The sequence below is a fragment of the Castor canadensis genome, chromosome 2, assembly GCF_047511655.1.
Source record: "Castor canadensis chromosome 2, mCasCan1.hap1v2, whole genome shotgun sequence".
NCBI lineage: Eukaryota > Metazoa > Chordata > Mammalia > Rodentia > Castoridae > Castor > Castor canadensis.
In genome coordinates this window covers 135,771,435-135,797,239 of record NC_133387.1, presented here as the reverse complement: position 1 = coordinate 135,797,239, position 25,805 = coordinate 135,771,435, and the positions used below count along the sequence as shown (strand labels likewise).

Sequence of the window (25,805 nt, the reverse complement as noted above, 5' to 3'; positions counted from 1 at the left end):
AACCACCTTGTGTTTTAATGTTTTCAAAGTTTCATATGTTAACACTGACTATTTTATACACCTCTAGGGGTGGTAGGGAAATTTTATTAGCCCATAAAACAGATGATAAAACTGAAGCACAGCAAGGTTGAGTAACCTACCCAGAATCTTACAGAGCTAAACACCAAATCCTCTGACCACCCACCTAGGGGTTTTCGCACTGAACTACCATACTTTGCAGTTCCCAAAGCAAAACTCACTATCCAAGAGATAAACATACAGCCAATGTCTTATCACCTTATCTTTCTCTAGTCTGAAGAAGTTGTTATTAAGGGAAAATGTGCCATAAAGTTCTAGCAAAGTTCCTTTCAGGAAAACTTATGTCATGAAGAGTGATTTGTGACCCCTCATCCAGTCTAGTTGTTTCCTGGAAACTCTGAAGCAGAAAGAGGCAGAGAGAAGGGGAAGGGGACCAGCGAACATCAGGAAAGAGATGAGATTGTTGTCCTTTGGCTTCACAGTAATAGACTGTGCACAGAGGCACTGAGGATTGTCCTGTCTCATGGGACACAGCAGTGAGCAGGACACCATGCTGCAGAGACCCTGCAATTGGCATGAGAAAGACACAGTGACAGATGGCAGAGACAGGCTGCCTGGGTCCAACAATGGCCAGATTAGAGAGATCCAGCCCTGCCAGAGGCCCATCACATTCCTGCCCTAGAGTTCCACAGACATCTTTGTATTTTCAACAAGTGATGCCCCTCCCCCCTTTTTTGATTCCATTAATCTAAACAATTTCCTCAAACCTGCAATTAAAAAGTTCCAAGTAGCACTCTAGCCATGGTTAAGTTACTTAATTCTCTTAGACTCATTTTCTCGGTCTATTAAGTGAAGATAAAAATACCTTCCTCACAATAAGAATCAATATCCAATTCCCAGCATAGTTCTTGGTACATAGAAAAGATTCCATAATAATAGGTACCTTTAAATATTGTTGTTTCTTGGTTTACAGCAAGAAGGTGCCAAAAACTTTCAGCACAGGCCTCTTTGGTATTCCTCACAGAGACATTGGGTGGAGACAGTGCCATGGAGACAGGCTACCTTTGCTAAGTCAGCAGTACATGGTCTTTTGAAGGAGGCATGGACCTCCCAAAAGTACTTGTAATTGGCACCTTTCTGTATGGCTTGTAGCCATAATGGTCACATTGTGAGACTCATGACCCATGGCACCATGACTCAAAACCATCCTAAAACACTCACACCAATTCATGGCTTCTCTGAACCTTCCCATAACACATCCCAAGATATTTCCACTACCCTTACCCTGGACATGTCACAATTCAAGTTTTTTATGCATAAACATACTCCAAAGACCCTTCCTAGGCCACCTTGGATGAGGCCCTTGCTGGAATCACATTGCTATAGCATGTGACCTGGCTGGCACTATGTTTTACATGCTCCAACTAGTTCCATAGTCCCCAACAAGCTCCTGGAAATCCTAACAATTGCTTAGTCCATTGTGTTTAGAAAAATCAACTTGCAACTCACAGCTGTCAGCATGTGGCTTTCCCAGCTTACTGAAAACAGATCTAAGAAACTTCTAGGGTGGCATTTATATTGTGTTTGGTTACTTCATACCAAAAATTTCAGCATCTACACAACAAAACCCAGATGTCCTGCCAGTGTCTAATGAACTAACTGCTAGTGTAGTCTGCTTAGGAACTCATAATCTGAATCTGACTTATAAAGGAAAACTTAATCTTTAATACAACCAACTCAGTGCCACACAGAAAGAGGTTTCCTGTAAGTGTGGAAACAGTTATTTTGCAAGAATTCCTATTAGACTATGAAAGTGCTGGACTCTGATTAAAGTTTAAAGCTGAAGCACATTGTTACCATTGGCAGGCTGTTAGAGAAGTCTTTCTTTTTTTTTCACATCACAATTTTTTAATTCATTTATTCATATGTGCATACATTGTTGGGGCCATTTCTCCCCCTTGTCCCCCCGCCCCTTCCCTCACCCCCGACCCCCCTCACTTCCAGGCAGAACCTGTTCTGCCCTTTTAAAGAAGTCTTTCTTATGCCACAAAAGGACTGCTGAGAAATAAAACTAGGAGAGAAATTCTTAGAACCTCTTTCTTATCAAAATGAACATAAAGCAACCAAACACAGGGCTTGATCTTGGCATAAACAGACCAATGTAACATAAGAACAACTTAAGACAATACCTTCTCATAGTCCAGTTGGATTCCAAGAGCAATAATAAGATATTTGTAGGAGATCTGCAATACAAAAAGACGTTGTTTTAGACAAGGACTCAAAAAGCAACATCCCAAGGACTAACTCTGGTCCCAGATTGTGATCACCGCCATGTTCGTATTTTTCAATGTGACTGTCTTGGGGTGCTGAGTGCTGGGCGGGGCAGACAGAGAGGGATGAACACTCCAGCTGGCCATCCTGCCCCATTCTCTATGATCTCACATCTCACTACTTCACCTGCCTGACCCCTGAAAGCTTGAGACAGCTATGTTTTTACACTATTGAGAAAAACAAAGAGGTTAAAATTCTTTGTGCAGTACATTTTTTAATACTGAATGGTAGGAGTGACTTCCTAATCTTAAAAGACAGTCAACTAAACAGGTTGTGGTGGCATATGCTATAATTCCAGCACTTTGGGGTGCTGAGGAAGGCGGATCAAGAGCTTGACACCAGACTGGGTTACATAGTGAGAACTGTCTCAAAAAAAAGAATAAAAAGAGTAAAAGACTGTCAACTATTTTACTTAGACCCCTAGATCTTATGTCAGGGTGGTATGTGAATCTAACCTGTCATATGGAGTTCATGTCATAATGGAAACTTTTCTTTATAGGGTCATTGAAAAGGATGTGATTTTGAGTTTAACTATTTATTATTAATTATTAATTATTATTATTATTAATAGTTTAACTATTTATTATTAAATAGTTCTTATTTAATAATCTATATGGAATGAAAAAGTACCCTCTTCAAATATAAGCGTTGTGATTATTCATTATAAAGATAATAAGGAAATGCAGGTTTAGAGTCAGAAGGAAGAGGAAGTCTGATTGAGGCCAGACAGTGTAAGAAAGATTTAGAGATGGGGTGTGGGTCAGGGTCAGAGCACTTGCCTAGCATTCGTGAGGCCCTAGGTTCAATCCTCAGCACCATGGGCGGGAAAGGATATAAAGTACAAGAACACGCCTTAAAAGCTAAAGACTGAGGATGGTTACAGTGCAACTCATGAGCCCAGCAAGAAGAAAATGATCTTATACTAAATGGAGAAGCAGAACCAGCAAGTTGAGCAAATCCCTGTTGAAGAGAGAGGGCTCCAAGACCTGAGAATGTTCCACTCCATCTGAGGAGTGAGGGGAGCAAGTAACGGAGGAGGTCCTGCCTAGAAGCTAGGATACTCAGTGCTATGGTCACCAAAGCTTTTTCCTAGGACTCACTCTCACCACAGGTCCCTCTGAGAGCTGCCTTAGCACAGTGTGCATGGTACTTCATAGCACTTGTATCTTACGTAGGAGGCACGACCTCACCACTACATGGAACATTCCTGGGGAATAAAGGCTTATTCCTTACATTCCTAGACTCTGTCACCATTTTTAGATTAAAGTGAGTTCTTTAATGTTTATTTGAATGAATGGATTGATGGATGGTGACTTTAGCTGCTTATAAAAATACAATTTATCAAAAAGGACAGATAATAAAAGCATCTTTATCTGTACACTTTGCCTATCCATACAGAATTGGTGCCTTGAAATTCTCAGTTCTGTAGGGACCCATGTAGAATTGTTGGGTCATGGGAGGTGAGTCAGCCTGGAGTCTGGGGGTGGTGATCTACAAGTGAAATAGAGAAGCACCATCGATGAAAAAGCTTTAAGTTTGTGCATATCTTGGTGGTTTTACTAGAGTGTAATGTTGATTATTTATAAGGCCTCAGAATGGACAGGCTTAATAATCCAGCAGGAAAAATCATTAAGGGAGAATAAACCCTAGGTAGCAAGAGAACAAAAACAAAGCCTCAAGCATTTTGGATGAGTTCAAGTTTCTAGGCCAGATGACCTAAACTCTAAGGAATTGCAAAAGCTTATAAGACAAGACTTTTGATCAGTTACAGGCAACAGTGCAAACCTGGCCAGAAGGCTGAATATGGGCAAGTACTCTCATGTTACACTGGAGGTAGGGGAAGTAAATCCTGACACTGAGAGCCCAGTAAGTAAGCTGCTAATCCCTTGAGAAATTCTAGGCTCACCATCAAATAAATGTCACATAGTAATTTAGAAAAAGAAAAACAACAACAAGAGAGCAGAGACAATAAGCCTGTTTTCAGTCAGTGATCAAGAACTGTGCTGGCACATGGCACACACTCAATAAATGTTTCCTTGTCTTTTTATGTATTTGAAAAAAATAGTAACATTTCTTGAGCATCCACCTGTGCAAGGCACTAAGTGTGTTATATTTAATGCTCAAAATAAACCAGAGGGCTATGTATTATTATTCCCATTCTATTAAAAAAAAAGAAACTGAGACACAGTTTGCGCTCAAATATTTACAGAGCACCTTCTATGTGCCAGAGATTGTTCTAGGTCTTGAGCATGCCATGATGAACAAGACAGGCACAGTTCCTGCCCTCTAGGATCCCAGTTTAGCAGGGAAGATTTTTAGATAATCACACAGATATTTATAAATCACTGAATGTGGTGATAGCATGACAAGGGGAAACCTGATCAAGTCTGGTAGGTTGAAGAGGGCTTACTTGAAGGAGTCAGTTCTAAATTAAAGATGAGTAGGTGTTACTAGGGGTAGAGGTTGGGACTGGCATGTGCAAATGTCCTGGGGTAAGAAGGAACCAGAAGCATTTGAGGAAATGGAAAGTTCCTGTGGGAGGAGCAGAAAAAAGGGAAAAATGGAACCAGATTAAGTTCAGACACGGAGCAAGGGCCAGTCTATACAAGGTCTATGGGGTGGAACATGTTCCAGACAAACAGACCCTGAGTCGTGGAAGTCAGAGACACTCAGTCCAGGTCTGAGCAGTGTTTTAGCTCCATCTTTCACTTAGTGAATAAGGTAAGAAAGTATGAACTAAAAATGGAATGATTTGGTAAATTAAATAATATTTACTAAAGAATGTTGATTAATTTACGCACTCTAAAAAAACCTATCTAGGAACAAGTTATAGAATTAAAACCTTGAACTTAAGTGAAGCCATCTGCAGATAACAGCTAGGAAAAAATGCTAAGTGGGTGACAAGAATCATAAATCTAAAAGACTCAGACAGGTTGGGAAGATGATCTAAAACCAACAAGATGAAATCTCGCACAAGATGTCATGTGCTGATTTCTGCCATTGCTTAATAAAATCTTGACAGAAGGTCTCACCAGATGGTACCAACTTCTTCCCCAACCTTAAAACAAGATCCTACAACTTTCCTAAGTGTCTGAGCCTTAAGAGTGATAGGTAAGACACAGCAGGGAAACCATCTACTAGTGTCTTCTCAAGAGATGAGACAAGTTTGTGATCCCTAAAACAAGTAAACCCAACCAGGAAGGGTGCTAAGAAACAAGGGGTGAGAGAGTCCTCCTGGCCTGAACAGGAGACTGGCAATGTAAACAAGCCACCAAGCTCAGACGTGTGACCTGAGAATAATCTTGTGCAATTCAGTCTTGTCTCCTAGAAATGCTGCAGGAAATAAGAAAGTTCTGAACCATTAATAGGCAAAAGGCAATGAAATAATTTAATTTAATTTAAATATATAATACTTCTATGTTTATGTACTCCTTCCTACCTTTAGGTAAAATGAGTAACAACTACACCCTCCCAAGATGGGAGGAAAACCTAACTTCATAGTGGGCTATGTAGAAAGGACCCAAAGGTGTGAATTGCCCTTGTGCTCAGCATGAGTCGGCACTGTGGTGATTGTCACTGAAAGCATCCAGTTGTGGGAAACAACAGTCCTGTTCCATCTGGCTGTTCTGTAAAGTTGCCTTCTCTTCTAGGCCCCTCATTCATGGGGCATTAACAAGCCTAATAATGTCCCACGCAAGTTAAAAGGAGATTGGCAATCATGAAAGGCAGGGAGGAGTTGAAGGCCACAGGGACAACAGACAACTCTGAAGAGAAAACTTACACAGAACATAAAGAGCCCTTCAAAGAGCTGAGGAGTTCCTCCACAGAAAAGAGAGAAGATATTTTTATATACACTATAGGCAGAACAAGGAATAAGAAACGTATTAAGGATATTAGGGACAATAATACACTGGGAGCCCAAGAAAGAACAAAAAATGGCTACAGGAAGGTGGAGTCTTACTCAGCAAAGGCAGAACTTTCCTGGAACCTGCCTGTCTAAAAAGAAATGAAGAGGGTTAACTTGTTTTCAGATAACCCTTTGGCTGGGGACTATGTAAACCCATTTTAGGTTAAAGGCCCATAGACTCCAGTCTCCATTACTCAACTCTATTTTTTAAATTAACACACATTACATTCTAACATACTATATAATTGACTTACTTTATCTAATTTATCATATGCCCACCCCCACCCCCACCCCGCTAGAGTATAAAATCCAGGAAACGAAGGATTTTGTCTGTTTCTGTTTACTTGTGTATCCCTAATGCCTAAAACTGTACTCACTTGTAGTGGGTACTTAATATTTGTGGAATGAATGGAGACCAGAGAGCCAAGGATCATGACTACTGTAAGGCAAGTACCCAGGGAATTTCTGAACTTGTTGAAATTGAATGCATAATTTAGTATATGTGTGTTTTTTTCTAGAGATGATTTTTATCAGGTGCTCGAAAGATCTATGGCCCAAGGAAAAGCTTAAGAGTGCCTGTAGCAAAGGCTACTCCAACTAAGCAAGTAGCCTTGCTCAGAGTCAGGGGTTGGACTCACAAAACCTTTCAGATCCCCAACATCTCTCAGTTCTACAATTCTGTGAATCCCCTATCTGAGGGAAAAAGGGGAAGAGAGAGTATGATGGTTTATAATACCTGGGGGGAAGGGGGGAAAGTCCTCAGGATCCTGGAACAAGGCAAGAGCACAGTGGCTGACTGGCTGCCACTATTCTGAGCTTAGCCACAGATGAGGGGACATAAAACTGCAGTTAGATCCTGAGCTTTTGGTTTCACCATCCTGCTCTGCCCCTCAGTCAAATTTGGGGGCAGCAGTTGCTGAAAACCTTTGGCCCCTGTGTGAGCAGTAGGAGAAGACTTCTAGATGGAGCTAAGCAGTTGTGAGCCTCAAGCTCGGACAATAAGAATTCTCCTTAGTCCTGCAGCAAACCTCAGTGACAGAATTCCCCTTCAGCTTTGGCAGAAATCCCCTTAGCGTGATTGAGATGGCTATTTCCCAGCACCCCATTCTTCTGGGAAGCCAGGTGTCAGGTAGAAAAGCTGGCTGCTTGAAAAGAAAAAGAGTGTTCACCATTCAAACATGGAACAATAGCATTTGTTCAATAAATGTTCAGGTGCATGATCCTATACTAATCAATAAGATACACAGCAAATGTTCAACAAATCTTTGCTTTAATTGTTCATTTATTAATTCAACATCACTCAGGCCTTCCTTATTCTTTATTCTTGCTATCTTCTGCCATAGTCAACACATACATACATGCACACACAGGCACGTACGCCTTTCACTATGAAGCTATCCAGTTTGAGCATGGCTATACATTAATACAAGCCCTAAGATTTAAAAAAAAAGAATCCAAAGATCCCTGATGGTTACCTGCTTGCCATTGTCAGTGTGGATGCAATTCCTCTCTGGGTTCAGCTCAACCACACTGGCTTTGATCCACTCTACACCAGATGGAATCACACTTGCTGTGGGACGACCAGATGAGGACAACTGTTTGGCACCAGCTCCCACCAGTGTCCAGATTGGCTGATAGAAATGTCTCTGAGAAACAAAGTATTTGGGAATTTATTTCAATTTGGGCCACATAAAAGGATCCCAGTTAAAGGTATGTGACATAGAGTCTCTCAATGATTCCCTCATGACCCTTACAGCACACACAGAAAAGTCTTCAAAAGATAGGTTCGCCCTGTTGGTGCCTCCTAGTATGTTAAATTCTGAAGAGCAATCACAGAACCCTATATATGGTTCCTCAGAAGTATGTGGGGACAATGGTAAGTGTGGGAAGTTTACTTCTGGGGATCCTCAAAGCTTCACTAGCTTCAAACTGTGTTCCCCAAGTCCTTGGAGAACTGCAGACACTTCTTATTAGCCTCTCTTCCCCTTTTTCAGACCAATAGGTGCCAGATCCTACCCTACAATGCAATGCATGTCCCAACCTTCACTACTTCTGGAATTCACTTACTTCAGATGTCCACTTTTGATCTAAGTTAGTTGTGAAAGTTCTAAGCTCAGGAGCAAAGGGAAGATTGGTTTAGTGGATTCTGAGGATTCACTCATGGGATTCATTCAAGAGCTCTCAATATTACCAAACTGGCTGGCCAGAGTAGCCAAAACTCACAGGGAAGTGAAGAAGGCAGAACAATGATTTGAGTCTCCCTATAACCAATAATGGATCTGATCAGGGAAGGAAGCCAGAGGTCTCCAGCTACAAGAGCTCATGAATTTCAAGTTCATCTTCAACAGGAAGAGTAACAAAAACACAAAAATTAGCTCCAGCAATCACCAAACCAGACACAGCAGGGAAGGTGCCAAAAACCTGAGCACAGGCAGCTTTTTTAAGAGTCCTATCATGTCATTGAAGACATAGAGACACAGACAGCATCATGTAAAGGCAGAGGCAGAGACTGGAGTGATATCACTTCAATGGCCAAGGAGTACCAAGAATTGCCACCAATCACTAGAATTTAGGAGGAAAGTATGGGATGAAGTCCCCCAGCCCACCTTCCCCATCCAGCCTTCAGAGGAAGCATGGGCCTGTGGATAGTTTGGTTTGGGACTCCAACCCTCCAGAACTGCAGCAGAATACATGTTTGCTGCTTTAAAACATTTGTTACAGCAGCCTTAAGAAAGTAAAACAAAAATGCAAAAATCCAAGAGATCTATCCTTACTTTCCCTCACTCCACTTTCTCTCAGGCCCTTCAAATGGGCTATTTCTTAAACACTAACCTATTTCTTAACACTAGCCCCCTACCCTCTAAAACTGTATTCAGTCAAAAGGGCACACTTACCTCACTGGGTTCAACAATAGCCACATTCTCTGCACCCACTTTCCTCTTCATGCGGGTGGCCATGGTGATCCCACCGCTGCCCCCACCCAGCACCAGCACCTCATAGTGGTTTTTGGCTGCGCAGCTGGCCCCTGTGTGCAGCTGGAGAGGTCCAGCCTGCTGAGTGCCTAGCCTGAGGAGGCAGGCAAAGAGCCGAGCACGGGGACTGGACACCACGGCAACCAGTGGGGCCATCGTCAGTCTTGATCAGGCTAGAAAGGAAGAGATGTGGCTATGAGTGTCAAGGAAAGACCACTCTGGAACCAGAAGAAGGAAAGGCTGGTGTCTGACCAACTTCAGCTAGTACCTACCATCTCCTCTCAAGACCACATTCCCATCTAACTGGGGTCCCAACTTCTCCTGAGAGCACTTGACTGATGGCTGGCTAATGGCTAAGCTTTCTATTTCTCCCCTTCTTTCTACTTTCAGGCCATCCAGGACTGGGTTTGAATGAGATCTCCCTCACCCTTTGTGATCTTCCTTATAACTTGTCTCTACCCATCCTGTCGACTATAAAATTTAGAATACCATTTGGTTGTGTTCAGCTGTCTCCCATTCTCCTCTCAGGCATACCCAGCTATTTCTTTGGCTTTGGGGCCATTAAAATGGATGTATATTCCACAAATGAGCCCTGTAATGATCCTTGCCGTAAAGGGCACCTGTGATCTTGCTGAAAGAGCAATAGTCCAGCAAGAGACCTTTCTGAGCATGGTAATCAGGGCTTTGCCCCACATACACATAGAGGTCCCCTGACTCTACTGGTCCAGGGACAAGCAATTTAATCAAATTACTGCGACAGACAGACACACAAGCAAAGGCCTTCCACACCTTGAGCAATTTCAACCAGATGATTAAAGCAAAGCCATAAAAGGAGCCCTACCTGATATCATAAAGTTATATTTTATGTAAAGAATCTGCACATGCTGCTGACCAGCCCTTTATTAATCCAATACAGTAAACAGTTTCTCTGTAATAGTTCCTCCGAGAGGCACACTTTACCTTTAGGAAAAGGTGTTTCTACTCTGAGCAATTGGTGCTTCAGCAGAGAGGAAATTGAGGTTTCTCAGAGGCTGGCCTTTGCTTCCCCATCCATAACCCTGGCCTTATATCGAGGACACTACAGAGGTGTGTGACTTGAGGGCTCATACTCAACACCTCACTCTCTGTGGGCACCATACTGCCTCAAATATTCCTGTCATGTTCAGTTCTGTGGGTTCACACTGCTCCTAGAACCCTTTATTAAAATGCAAATACCCCATCAGGGAGTAATGTTTCTAGCTGCTAAGGTCACTAACTTCTTAACAGACATGACTTAATTATATCATCTTCCCTCCTGGTGGCGATCAGAGAACGCTGAGAAGGAAGGGAGCTATGAAAGGAAGAAAGGCCCTGGAGACAGGAAAAACGATGCTGTGTGAGAAAGAGGAACAAAGAGTGCCAGTTTTAATTAGGATTAACTCTACTCAGAGTTTTGGTGCCCCTGATGTCATGTATTTCAGATCTGAGAAGTGACCCAGAGCTGGAGCAGGGGAGTGAAAAGAGGGGGAGCATTTGGAGGCCGATAGAAAGTGGGGCAGCTCATACATTATACTGCAAAACTAAAATCAATCCGACCCTTCTAGATATATTCAAGTATGATATGACAAAACTGAGGCAGATAACATTTCAGTGACTCTGAAGGTCAAAGTGACCTAAATGTCATAAGTGACAGACTGTGATCTGAACCCAGGCTCTCTGGTATCAAAGCCCCTTCTTTAAACCACTGCACTACACTATTTCTGTGAACTTCAGAGCAATTATGTATCAACAATGTTATCATTTGGATTTTATTTGGATCTCCAGTGGCCCATGTGCTGAATGCTTGGTCCCCAGCCTATGATGATATTAGGAGGTGGTGAAGGCTTTAGGAAGGAAGGCCTTGCTGGAGGAAATTAAGTCACTGAGAATAGATCCTTGAAGGGGATATTAGTACCTGGCCCCTCTGTCTTTGCTTCCCACACACCATGAGGTGAACAGGCCTCCCTTGCCAAGCTCTCCTGCCATGAGGTTCTGCCTCACCACAGGCCCAAAGTGACAGGGCCAAGCAACTTTGGACTGAAACCTCTGATACTGTGAGCCAAAGTAATCCCTTCCTCCTTTAAATTGATTATCTCAGGTATTTTGTCACTGTGATGGAATGCTTGCATGATAATGATAAATGGGAAAGAAAAACTAGAGTATTTTCTACAACTTCTCAGAAAACAAAAACTATTTTTCATGATACTAAATATTAGCAATAGTTGTGAAATAACTATGAATGATTTTCTTCATCTTTGTATTTTATATATACTTTTGTCAAGTGTTCTTTAAATTTTAAAAATTATTCAAATAGATTTTTTTGAAGTGAAGAGAGGAGGGAATCACCAAGAAGCATATTGCTTCATGGTGAATACATCACATCCTGGCTTTCCTTCTCCATGTGCACAGAATGACCGAATCACAGAAAAACTCCTCACTTTACAGAAAGGTGAAACTGTTTTTCAATGGTCCTTTTAGCCCCACGGAAAGAGTTCTGTTTTGTTTGAAACAAAGGCAACCTAGGAGGAGGCCTGGTTTAGTTTCTGGTTTGCAGTCACTCTAGCTACAAATGGAGGTTATTTGACCTCATTCTTTGGAAACTTGCGCAAATATTTCCCTCACTCAGCCAAGAAGACTAGCTCTGTCTTATTTCAGTGGTCACTAGTAGACTGTTTCTGGACTAGTCTTCGTAAACACAAAGTCTTCTGAGCCAGTTTTATCAGCTTTATTTCAACTATAAAGCAGATATCCCAGCCTTCGCAGTCATTTTCACTTTTGAACTATAAACAACTATTTCAAAACCACAAATGCATTAGAGGAAACATCCCAAGTTTCAAAACACCCCAAAATCTCAATAACTCTCCCATTCTAACAGCATAATATCACCTGAAACCAGATCAGAAAACCAAGGACCATAATCTAACATTGTTTGTGGAGAAGGTAGGGCATGAGACAATGGTGAAGATAAGGAGCTGCACAGGGCAATAATGCATAATCACAATTTTTAAACCCCGTATTATAACTACAATATAACAAAACTGCACCTGGTCTTTATTCCCCATTCCTAACACAGAACTCCCTTAAAATTTTCTGGCCTAATGCTATTAAGGTGACTCAGAGTGGGACCCCTGGGGTCAGGATGGGGCTGGTCACCAGAAAAGACAAACCCATGATTGTGAGCAGATGGGGTTGGAACTTTGAACCCCAGCCATGAAGGAAGGGAGCTCTAGACTGAAGTCTATTAAAATTCTGGAATGATGAATGAGTTTTGAAGAGTTGCCAGGTTGGTGAACACACAGAGGTGCTGGACGGTTATCATGTGCAGAGAAAGCAGGGAAGCTCTGTGCCCCCCATACCTTCCATGTGGCCATTTCTGAGTTGTAGCCTTTACAATAAATCATTAAACAGCTGAGCATGCCTGCAGTCCCAGCACTAAGGAGGCTCAGGCAGGAGAATCAGGAGTTTGACACCAATCTGGGCTACATAGTGATACCCTGCCTCAAAACAAAACAAAACAAAAATAAATAAACCGGTAAACACAAGTAAAGTGTTTTTCTGAGTTCTGTGAGTAGTTCTAGATAACTGTCAAACCTGAGGAGGGATCATTGAAAACTGAATTTGTGTGGGCAGAACACAAGTGTGGGTCACCTGGAACACAGCTGTAAGTTGCCTGGGCCTCAGCTGTAAGTTGCCTGGGCCTCATATGTGATAGGCATCTGAAGTGGAGGCAGTCCTATGAGGCAGTCCTTGGACCTGTGAGGTCTCTGCTAACTTATGGTATTAATATCAAAATTGAATTGAATCATCAGGCATCCAGTTTGTATCAAAGAACTGATGATATGGCAGGAAAAAAAAACCAGAAATTCAGTGTTAGAAGTGGTATCAGAAAACATCAACTCAGAACCAACAGGAATATCTGACATTGGCCTAAACTAAGTCTATAGCAACAACCAGAAAACCAGACAACTTATGGAAGCGACAGCCAGGCAATCAAAAGTAGAAGGCAGAAAAGAAAAGAAAAGAAAGGAAGGCAAACTTAATCCTGAAGTCAGCAGAGAAATGGAAACCCTCTGTCAACAAAATAAGGAAGGAGCTTGAATCTAATATAACTTCTTAGTCTCCCCAGAAGACAACCTGAAATGTGTCCACTTGTTAGTTTAAGAAATAAGAATTAAATACCAATGCTACAGAAGTATGCAGCCACTTAATCTCTACACTCTTATAATGTGAAGCACACACTTTAAAAAAAATCAATAAATAAGACAAATTTAACTTTCATTTAACAAGTGGCACATGTAATATATTTTATAATTAAATGATGTCATATTTTTAAATTAGATAAAAAAATCCCTCAGTTAATCCTAAATCAATTGAGTGCCTTCTTCAAAGGATCAGAATGCAAGTGTTTTGCTAAATCCTAGCCTAACTAGAGAAGCAAAATTCCAGCTGGCAGTTGCCTCAGCATCTCTGATTCACATCACTCACTGGCTGGCCCCAGGCCCTGGTCTAGACAAGTCTTAGGGACTCCACACCTTTCCATAGCTGGCCTTTCCTAGATAAGCAGAACAGATTGCCTGTGTCAAAAGCCCCCTAATCTTATGTCATGTGACATGCTACTCTCAGGGTTGTGAGCAGCTAGGACACCTGGCCAAGTTCAAGCAGAGCTGGTGTCTAAGGCTTATCCTCAGCATTAATGAAAGATCCACCAAGCCAGCAAACATCTGGTCAAACCCTTCCGCTACTTTCAGGGGAAAGTTGGGGGCTCATTGTATGGTTCATGGTTGGTTTTTCTCAGCCTACCAGTCTGGGTCCACTTTGCTTTAGGCTTCAATAATTACAAGGTCGACTTTTAGCAGATCATCTTTGTAGAACATGTCCAAAATCAAAGAGGAAAATAGACAACAAACAGCCTCCAGCTCTTGCCACCCACCCTGTCATGTCACAAGATCTAGGCCAAGCTTACTCTGAGCTGTTATGTTCCCACAGTCTGAATCCCTGTGGGTTGCAGTCTCTAAGGCATGAGGAAACCTTGTGTACATAGCACCAGTCATGCTCTCTCACCTAGTATCCATGTGGTGAGACTCTGGAAAACTTCTGAACTAGATGCTCCCACTTGGACCTTCTGGCTTATTTAATTAAACCAGCCCTAAGGCTACCAGTAGTTATTTATACCTATCAACCAAGAATTTAATGTAGAGAGAGTGGAGAGAATCTATAATAAGAATAATAGCTAACATTTGTTGCGTGTTTACTAGTTGAACTTACACTATCTCAGACATTCCTCACAACTTTGGAAGTCATATCCCCATTTTGCAGATGAGAAATCTGAGGCTTGGAGTAGGGTGAGAGAATTTGCTGAAAGTCACTGCCATGGTATAAATGTATCCCTCAAAATTTGACTGTTGGAAGCTTCATCCCAACACAACAGTGTTGAGAGATAGAACCTTTAACTGGTGCTTGGGTCCGCACTGGATCGATGTCATTATCATGGGAGGGGTTTGTTATAGAAGTGACTTTGGCCCTCTCTTGCTCTGTCTCACCATGTGATATCTTCAGCCACGTTATGATGTGGCAAGAAGGTTCAGGACCCTGGGCCTTAGACTTCCCAGCCTCCAGAACGTTAATAAATCTCTGTTCTTTATTTATTACCCAGTCTCAGGCATTCTGTTATAGAAGCACAAAATTGACTAAGATAATCACATTAAGCCACAGGGTTGAATTAAAAGTGATTCTTCAATAGTTCATTATTTTCTTTTCATTCAAATTTAAAATAGCCTGATTGTATCCCAAGGCATGAGGTAAGAGGAACATATGGCATGAAATTTTAGCTAATTAAGTATATTTAAAAGAAGAAAATGCAAATTTTTAGAGGATGAGGGAATTGTAATAACAGTATTAATATTTTAGGAATCCTTATCTTTTAGATTTTTGTAGTACTTGGGATAGAACTCAGAGCTTTGTACTTTCTAGGCAAGCACTCTACCACTGTAGTATCCCCATTTCACAGATAAGGACTCAGTCCTAGAGTCCTTATCTTTTAGAAATATATTCTTAAGGCAGGTGTGGTGGCACACACATGTAACCCCAGTTACTCAGGAGGTAGAATGAGGAGGATCAAGTTATGGAAACTCTAGCTCAGAAACAAAATACAAAAACAAAAAGACTGGGCTGGGGGGTGACTCAAGAAGTAGAGTGCATGAGTGCAAGACCCCGGGCTCAATCCCCAGCACCAGGAAAGAGAGGGAGAAAGGGTGGGGGCAGGGAGGGAAAAGAAATTCGCTTGAAAATATTACAGTGAGTGGAAACTGGTTGGGATATAGATGAAACAAGATGGAGCATGGTTAATAATTTGAAGCCAACTGGTGTGTGTGCATGCATGTGTGTGTGTGTGTGTGTGTGTCTTGTGGGAGCTATTTTTACCCATATTTGAAAATTTCCACAATAAAAAGTTAAAATGAATGAATGAATGGAAAGCAAAAAGCAATAAAAAATAGTACATCACGGTGGACATTGGCTTTGTTCTTTAGTCACTGAAATGCTAATTTTGGGGTATATTTCAAGAAATTGCAATAGCAACACAAGTAATAGCAACACACCTTATAATCATCCATTCTTTCCATGTGAATACAGATTTACAATTAATTCACAGGCTTCAGATCTCAGGAGAGCCTCTCTGCTGGGCTGGGCTGGGCACAAGAGTCTGTGACTCCAAGTTACCCCATACACCTTCTCCCAGAGAGGCAGGTTGCTAGGCAAGGGCAGAGCCAAGTTTTATGGGAATTAAAACCTATACAACTTGAGGGCCTGAAATTAAAATATAAAATTGGATATAATACTTAATATGTATCTTAAATGAGAAAATAAATTGGGGGTGGGGGGGAAAGCCTGGATCTCTAGCAATTCAGGACCCTTTCTCTAGAGAGATTGCTTTGAGGCAGTTTATCAGAAATACATACATAGAAATGCTTCCTGGTTAGAACCTAACTACCCTTCCCCTCCTGGAACCCTGAAGCATATACTTTATTTACTTCTCAGTAAATCTACCTCTAGCACCTCCAGCAGTCATCTAAGACATTCTACCTACTCACGGCTATGGGACTCACTAAGTGAGCTGGTCTTCCTCACACCAGTCTTTGCCAATCCCCTTCCTATCCCTTTCTAGATAACATAGCTACTCTGAATAATCTGATACTTGATCATGAGCCAAACGTAAAACTGGCTTATAACTGCTCTAGACAAGACTCCTTGTGCCAAGCACCATGTTAAGTTTTCAAGTGGGCATCATCCCAATTCTACACCTGGAGAGAGTAAGACAGAAGGAAACCAGTTTGTCCACAAGATCCTCCAGCCAAAAACAGGACAAACCAAGATTCAACTGGAAGAGGTAGAAAGGAATAAGGGAAGGAACCAAAACAAACATCATAACTTTCTCTATTATATAGAGAGCACTTCTGAGAATTGGCTGATATCATTATGGAAACTTATAAATCCCAAGATGTCAGCAAGCTAGAAACAGGAGTCTGTGATGAAGTTCCAGTCCAAAGGCCAGCTCAGGACACAGGAAAAGCCAATGTTTCAGATGAGTCCTAAGGCAGAAAAAGAACAATATTCCAGCTCAAGACATTCTGGTAGCAAGGATTCTCTTATTTGTGGGAGGATCAGCCTTTTTGTTGTACTCAGACCTTCAACTGATTGGGTAAGGTCCACTTACACTGGGGAAGGACATCTGCTCTACTCAGTCTACCAATTAAAATGTTAATAAACACTCTCACAAACATACTCAGAATACCATTTGACCAAATGTCTGAGCACCCCATAACTCACCAACTTGATGTATAAAAATAACCATCACACCCTTTGACTCAAACTATAAAAGGGAAGAGGCCTAAATCTGGAAAAATCTCAGGAAGAAAATTATTACTGTCACTGAGTTAGCCCTACCCGAGTGCCAAGACATGTCAAACACTACCCCATGAATGCTTCACCTTAACCTAAAGTACACGCAGGTAATATATGCAGTAACATTCATGGCACTGCATTAGAGACTTTGTGAAACCAGGAAGACAACTGGCTGTTTCCTCTTCCTGGAAATATTTTGAGTCCTACTGTATTAATCAGATTTATTTTTTCTGTATATCTGATGGTTTGACATTTTGGACCCTTGCTAATCCCAAAGAAATTCTCTTCCAGACCTACATAACTTCCAGAGATGGTAAAGGACTGGCCTATGAGCACACCTTTGATACATAGCTAGTCCAGAGCCCATACTCTGAACTGCCTTCTCTATCTCAATTTTACCCTCTAGGAAGCAACAATTTCCTCTGCCTATTGCCAAGCATCAGACACCAGGGGCAGCCTCTGCACCAAGAACCCAACTAGGCAATCGCAAACCTGCTCAGCCTGCAAAATCCCAAAGCCCCTGCCTACAAAAGCTCCAACACAGGATGTTGCCCACACTTTCCCTTCATTTTTCTGCCCCCTTCCCTGCCTGTGTATAAATAAAAATTTCTTCCTTCATGGCAGTTATCTCTTGATCTGTTGGCCTTTCGGTACTTGATTAAAACGAATCCTGGGTGCATTTTAATACACCTACATTAAAATGCATGTGCCAGCTGTTCAGTCAGATGGAAGATTTTACATGTTTAACAAATTTTTGCTCTGCTCCTTCTCCTTACATATCTGCTGAACTGTCAGGTGGCATTTAAAAAGCAATTTGATTACATACTACTCAAGAACATTGTAATTATGTAGGTGGTTGAGCCAAGTTTTTACAACTAAATAACACTGCCACAGTTTGACTTTTTAATGTAATAATTACTCTAGAAGAATATAGTACCTGGCCTTTCTTTCCTTTGTCACATTCTACTCTGTTGAAACTTAAGATATCTTCCCAACCAAGGAAAATTTCCACATCTCTTTTATCCATTTAACCTTGATATAGAAGTGGCATCACCAGAAATGCTCAGAACAGTGTTTAAAGAATGAATTTTTTGCAAGATCTAAGTTTATGAGCAAATTCAGCTTTATAACGATACTGAAATTGTCTCAATCATGCAGTAGCTAAATTTTCAGAACTGAAAATCAGGAAACATAACCTAAACAATATTTTTACTTACAGAATTTATTTCCTGCACAAAAATATACATATTCAATAATAATAAGCTATGCTAATTGTAAATGTGTGAGAGCATCTTTATGAAAAAAACAGAATTACATGAAATAGGCATGGTCACAATTATGTTGCTTTTTAAGGATGTTCCCAAAGTGTTCATTGAGCATCTACCTAATGACCCATACTGATAGAAATTTACTCACCCCACATCTAACACTAGGTCTATTAGCTTTAAGTGCTAAGGGAAGAACAGCAGAGCTTGCTAGCTGCTCATAACATAGACCAAGAATAAAGTGAGCCAAATATCAGTCAAAAAGTTTTCTTTTTTTAATGTTAGGAGGTCTAATTTAAATTTCTGCATATTAAAAATAAGCCATAAAAATGCTACAAGAAAATTTAAGTGGACTTTTTTGTCATCTCTAAGTAAGATAAAAACTTTCTTAGCATAAATCAGAAAGGAAAAGATCAATGACCTGAACACTTTGATTTTTTTTCTAGTAATTCTCCATATTTCCCTTCTTCCTACATCCATCTTATCCCTTCTTATGCTCAATCCCTGAGAATCTAACTGCATCACTTAGACATCCTTGCTCTCTGGCTTCTGGTTGGATGCAGTTGGTGGAAGGTATTAATAGGAGCTTAGAGGAAGTGGAAAGTGGAGTGGGAGTATCCCATTTAATCTTTGCTTTGAGTCATAATTTGGAATTGGACAGTGGTCAGAGGTTGGAAAAATATTGAGAAGCACATAGAAAAGACATAGGCTGTCTTGAATACACTATATGTGCATAAATGTCAATGATTATGTTAATGAAGATTCAGAAAGAAAAAAACATAGTTCACATTAGAGAATACCTAAATCATCATGAACAGACTATTAGTAGACATATGGATGACACTGCTGATGAAGTCTCAGAATGAGACACTGGAGAAAGGAACAGAATTACAATTACATGAAATTGAACATTTAGGTGAGGAGATTCCCAAGCAAAGTGCTGAGGATGCAACCTGATTTCTTCTTGATGCTTTTTAGTAAAATGTAAAAGGAAAGAGATAAACTGAGGGAATAACTAAACCGAAATGAACTATAAATACTCTTCTGCAAATGCATGTTGCATATTTCATGAAAAAGGACTGATGTCCTAGATGGCATAGCTTAGAACCATAGAGAATTATTTCCAGGTCTTGAATCCTATTAGAACTGGATTTTGAAATTTCTTGGGACTGGTAACTTCTTTTTTCCTCTCATTTTTCTCTTTTTCTAATTAGAATGTCTATAACTTTTAGCCTACACCTATCCTACTTTTGTATTCTGTACACAGATAACTTGTTCCTTTAATTTTATAAGTCCATAGATAACAGGAATTGTGTCCCACGATAGATCATACCCTGAACCTTATCCATACATGATTTCGGTTATTTATATGATGAAATTTGAGACTTTCAGGCTAATGAGACTTAGATTAGAATTTGGACATGAGCTGATGCTATAACAAGGTGTGTCTTTGGGAGAAATTTTGACTGGAATAAATATATTTTGCCTGAATCTTTGGGAAATGGTCTCTAAACTGAAGAGAACACCCACAGAGTGGGAGAAAATATTTGCCAACTATACATCAGACAAAGGACTGATAACCAGAATATACAGGGAACTTAAAAAACTAAATTCTCCCAAAACTAATGAACCAATAAAGAAATGGGCATGTGAACTAAACAGAACTTTCTCAAAAGAAGAAATTCAAATGGCCAGAAAACACATGAAAAAATGCTCACCATCTCTAGCAATAAAGGAAATGCAAATTAAAACCACACTAAGATTCCACCTCACCCCTGTTAGAATAGCCATCATCAGCAACACCACCACCAACAGGTGTTGGCGAGGATGCGGGGAAAAAGGAACCCTCTTACACTGTTGGTGGGAATGTAGACTAGTACAACCACTCTGGAAAAAAATTTGGAGGCTACTTAAAAAGCTGGACATCGATCTACCATTTGATCCAGCAATACCACTCTTGGGGATATACCCAAAAGACTGTGACACAGGTTACTCCAGAGGCACCTGCACACCCATGTTTATTGCAGCACTATTCACAATAGCCACGTTATGGAAACAGCCAAGATGCCCCAGCACTGATGAATGGATTAAGAAAATGTGGTATCTATACACAATGGAATTTTATGCAGCCATGAAGAAGAATGAAATGTTATCATTCGCTGGTAATTGGATGGAATTGGAGAACATCATTCTGAGTGAGGTTAGCCTGGCTCAAAAAACCAAAAATCGTATGTTCTCCCTCATATGTGGACATTAGATCAAGGGCAAACACAACAATGGGATTGGACTTTGAGCACATAATAAAAGCGAGAGCACACAAGGGAGGGGTGAGGATAGGTAAGACACCTAAAAAACTAGCTAGCATTTGTTGCCCTTAACACAGAGAAACTAAAGCAGATACCTTAAAGCAACTGAGGCCAATAGGAAAAGGGGAACAGGTACTAGAGAAAAGGTTAGATCAAAAAGAATTAACCTAGAAGGTAACACCCATGCACAGGAAATCAATGTGAGTCAATGCCCTGTATAGCTATCCTTATCTCAACCATCAAAAACCTTTGTTCCTTCCTATTATTGCTTATACTCTCTCTACAACAAAATTAGAAATAAGGGCAAAATAGTTTCTGCTGGGTATTGGAGGGGGGAGAGGGAGAGGGTGGAGTGGGTGGTAAGGGAGGGGGTGGGGGCAGGGGGGAGAAATGAACCAAGCCTTTTATGCACATATGAATAATAAAAGAAAAATGAAAAAAAAAAAAGGTATAGATTGTGTTAGGTGGAATAACCACCCTCTCAAAGATGTCCTAATTCCCCAGACTTATACATTGTTTTGGTTAAGTTAAGGACCTTAAGATGAAGAGAGTAGCCTGAGTCATCCAGGTTAGCCTAATCGATCACCTGGATCCTTAAAAATGGAGAACCTTCCACAGCTATAGTCAGAGGGAGATATAAACCATGGGAAAATGGTCAGAAAGATGAAATGCTTCTAGCTTTGAAATGGAAGATGAGGACAATGAACCAAAAATGTGGACAGATTCTAGAAAGTCAAGAAAATAAATTCTGCTTTAGAACTTCTAGAAGATACATGGCCCTACCAACACCTTAATTTTAACCTAATGAGTCTTGTGCTGGTCTTCTGAACTATGATACTATAAGATAACACATTTGTATTATGGTAGAATGCTTGTCTAGCATTTACAGGGCCTTGGGTTCAATCCCCAGCACTGCAAAAAAATTGTGATAATTTTTTATACTTGCAATAGGAAATTTATAGATATATATAGATATATATATAGATATAGATATAGATATATCATCTTATTTAATCTTCAAGATAATCCCATGAGGTAGGTACTGTCATGTCCATTTGCAGATACTGATGCTGAGTCTCAAGAAAGTTAAGGGCATCTTAGTTCAAACCCCAGTACCTCCAAAAAAACAGAAGTCCAATGCATTTGCTACAGAAGTCTAATAGAGGATTATCATGTGGGAAATAGTAACTCATGCTTGTAATCCTACCTACTCAGGAGGCAGAGATCAGGAGTGATCATGGTTCAAAGTCAGCTCAGACAAATAGTTTTCAAGACCCTATCTTGAAAAACCCACCACAAAAATGGGCCAGTGTAGTGACTCAAAATGTAAGCCCTTAGTTTAAGCCCCAGTACTGCAAAAAAAAAAGAAAGAAAAGGAAAACAAAGGTAAGGACATGCTGGTTAAATCTAAAAGCTGGATTATAAACATAAATCTTTGGAAGTCAAGCCCAATACTCTTTCCACTAATTTAAAGATGATGTCAGTGTTGGAAAATAAAGGTCCCTCATTTTTTGGCAACTATACCTGAAGAAATAACCCCAAAAGCTCACTGTTATACTGATGGTAGACTGCAAAGGTTTTCTTCCCATACCCCAACTATCTAGATCTCACCAGGAAATGACAAGAAGGGCACAGATATTGCACGATGCCAGTGGTGAGAGAAGACACTGAAGTCAAGAACCAGAATCTGAAACCACAAAGAAGTTTCAGTTCTCTGGGAAAGTAGATGCAACAAAATGTCAACAAAAAACTATGTGACCACAAGAAAGTTCCAAGAAGAACAAAGTAGGTAATAAAACTTGTAAAATGAATATGAGCTGGAAGAGCTAGAGAATGTGGGACTAGGCTGGACTTTGGGCCATAGCTAAGATGAGGAAACAGCAAAGGGCATTTCAAGAGGGCATAATCATTGCAGGATTATTATCAACATAACTTCCATTCCACTACACTGAAAGAGCCTGATGTGACATAGTCACAGCTTTATTTCCAATAACTAGCACAGCACCTGTTTCAATGAAGGATCTCAGAAATATTTGCTAAAAATAATAAATTAACTAATGGATTATTTAATATGTTTATATGCCAGACATATACAAAATGATGAAAGTGGAACTTCATTCAAAAAAATTTATTGAGTTCAGAGGAAAATACAAAGAGCTAGGACACATTCCCACTTAAGCTAGAAGGATGTGCATACATCTAAATACCATTAGCTCCACAAGCAGAGAAGCAAAGTGCCATGTGATCAATATAAACTAAATGCCTTAGTGTCTTAATGAGAGAAGGACTAAAAAGTTTACAGAAAAGGACGAACCTAAGCAGAAGACAAAAGACTAGAAGAAATGCTATATAGGAGGGTGCACCAAGAGAAGGGAGTGAATTAATCAAAGAGATGGTGCTTGCTGTCTCTCCACTCTTCTCCACCCTTCTCCACCCTTCTAAGGGAGCCCTGAGAGCAGACCTGTACTGTGAGCATGAACTGGTCACTGTGTCTTTTGGCTTCCAGTTGGATTCATCCGATGGAAAGCACAAGTAGAAGATTAGAGGATGGAAAGAGAGTGAGATCAAATATTTATTTTCCAGTCTTCTCCCTAATAAGCCTCAGCTAAGCAATGGCTATACTCCTCAGCTGAAGGCTTTGGCTCCTGTGAGGCTATAGCTCTGCTCTAACCACTTCCTCTACTTGCAACTTCACATCCAAACCAATACAATTGCTTCACCATTCTTGGGTGGTTTCTCTTAAGCCTGCCCACACCTTTGCAAATAGCTATTTCATTAAGCCCTCCTTCATAATTGTTTGAGTGCACCATTTCCCAGGGACCCTGACTATTACAATGGGAAGGCCCAAAATGTGTTTGGGCAATGGCAGACCAACCAGATTTGGCTGACATTGAGATGGCTGACAAGAAAGAAGTATCTTAGCGACACCAGGAATCAAGATGGCAGATGGCTGTTGGACCCTGGAACCTCGCCCTGCACTATTTCAAACAATTACTCCAGATTTTTGTGACAGCAAGCATCACATAATACTGCTTTTTCTGCCAGCCAGGATCCCACCAACACAGAGGGGGCACATAATATTTTTTACTACCCTTAAACTAACTTTCTAAAGTGCATAACATCCTGACGCAGGGATAGGCAGCTGCTGCCAGCCCATCTATCTGATCACCAGATGGGAACAGCTGGCAGCCAGGTCAGATAGCCCCTACTGACACGCTGCTTTTTTCTTTCTTTTTTTTTTTTTTTCTCTCTTTCTCTTAATTCCCTCACACCTGGGTCTGAAAAGCTAAAACACAACACAAAGAACAGAGAATGGCAGAGACCTGCAAGCATCTGGGAGTACCTGGACCTGCCATAATACGTGCAGACCCAGAATCTCTGACTGCCACATGCCTGCACAGATCTCTCTCCACCTTAGTGTGTCTGCAACCTCACCAACAATAATGCAACACAGAGAACAGCAGAAAGAGAGCTGCTGCAATCATCTGGGAAGATTGGGACCCACCAAACACAAGCAGACACAAAACCTCTGTCTGTCACCTGCCTGTGCTACCCTGTAGCTGATCCGTGTTCAACCAAGCAAATCTGTTAACCTGCCAAGTGAGTGCAACACACTGTTTGGGAGGGAATCTCAAATCCTAGCATAACTGGAGAATTGATTGCACCTCCTCTGGACAAAACCAGTGGCCAAATACACAGGGGCAGGGGAGGGGGGAACATAGAGCTGAAAAACACCATGTGGGGATAGAGCAACTCAGCAGCCCCTGTGAGGAAAGTCAGGCACTGCACTGCCTTGAGAAACTGGGAGCAAGCTGAAACTGAGTCTCACCAAGAGAAAAGCTCAATTTTAACTTACAGGCTGAACTGCTCATTTACCAACCACTCATGGGACCACTTCTGAGAGACCTCACCCTACTAAGGAAGCCCAGGATAAAACACCCAGAGCTGAACACTCCACCCCAAAGCTGTCTGATAGGGAAGAGCAATACCTATCGTCATGCAACACAACATACCAACCTTAAGAAGGGACAGTCTTGGCCAAAGCCCCTATGTAAAAATAAAAGCATCACCACCTCAACCTGAAATCAGGGGAAAAAGTCCAGAACACTCATTGAACTGTTAATACATATATTTGTATACGTATATCCTTTTTATTTTTATTTTACTTTACTTTTATTCTATTTTAATTTTTTTGTATATTTTTTAATTTTTAATTTTAACTTTTATTTTCTTCATTTTTTTCTTCCATCTTACTGTTACCTAACTCCCTTCTCCATTCTGTCCTGATACCAACTCATTCAGCCCTCTATTGCCCCACTATCTTTTCTGTACCCCAATTTTTTCTTTCTCATCTCTTTCCATCTTCTCCCCCTTCCTTTTCCCCTCCTCATCTTCCTCTCCTTCCCTTCCTTTTCCCCTCCTCATCTTCCTCTCCTTCCCTACCTCTCCCCCAACTACCTCAACCTCCTCAAAGCACATCACCCACTGAATAGTCTATTATACCAACTTTACACATTACCCCATCCTTCTTATCCCTCAGCAATACTGACAATAACATCCTCTTCCACAATGACTGAACTACACCTCAACACACACTAGACACTTAGAACCCTAGAATCCCCACACCTCACACCCTTCCCCCTCTCACCATCTCCCCTTCCTGCCCCTTCCTCCAGTGCCAGCTCTTTTAATACCTGAATATCCACCTCTACCCAAATAACCATTATCCCTCCAATCTCCATGGCTTATAAATAGCATCACCAATGGGCTCACTACATATTGTGTAAGTAACTGGTCTGGCATTGAACCTGTGAATTTGTTGTTGCTAATTTATACCACCTAGGCAGGGAAAAGAAATAGCACATCAACCTAGCTAATGACAAAGCCAATCATAGCACAGTAATTGAGTCAAGGGTATGATAACAGTTGATTAAAATCCCCAATTTGTCACTTAACAACATAGAAGCACAACACATAATAGAAGCATGGGGAGAAGAAAGAGGCCAGGAAATGTTACTCCCAAAAGACAAACAATTCAATAGAGGATTTAGTGGTAAATAAGAAAATGAATACCCAGTTCCTGACCCCA

General features: G+C 40.9%; 1 protein-coding gene across 2 annotated transcripts in view; it reads right to left on the bottom strand.

Moving 5' to 3' along the window:
* Window positions 1-25,805, bottom strand: part of Sqor (sulfide quinone oxidoreductase) — a 59,640-nt gene that overhangs the window by 13,981 nt on the left and 19,854 nt on the right. For both annotated transcript variants that reach the window (XM_020153050.2, XM_074065873.1), the window contains exons 2-4: window positions 9,151-9,401; window positions 7,732-7,902; window positions 2,208-2,261 (exon numbers count right to left, since the gene is read on the bottom strand). In XM_020153050.2, the coding sequence (XP_020008639.1) occupies window positions 2,208-2,261; window positions 7,732-7,902; window positions 9,151-9,384 (459 nt within the window). In that variant the 5' untranslated portion in view covers window positions 9,385-9,401. The remainder of the gene's footprint in view (window positions 1-2,207; window positions 2,262-7,731; window positions 7,903-9,150; window positions 9,402-25,805) is intronic.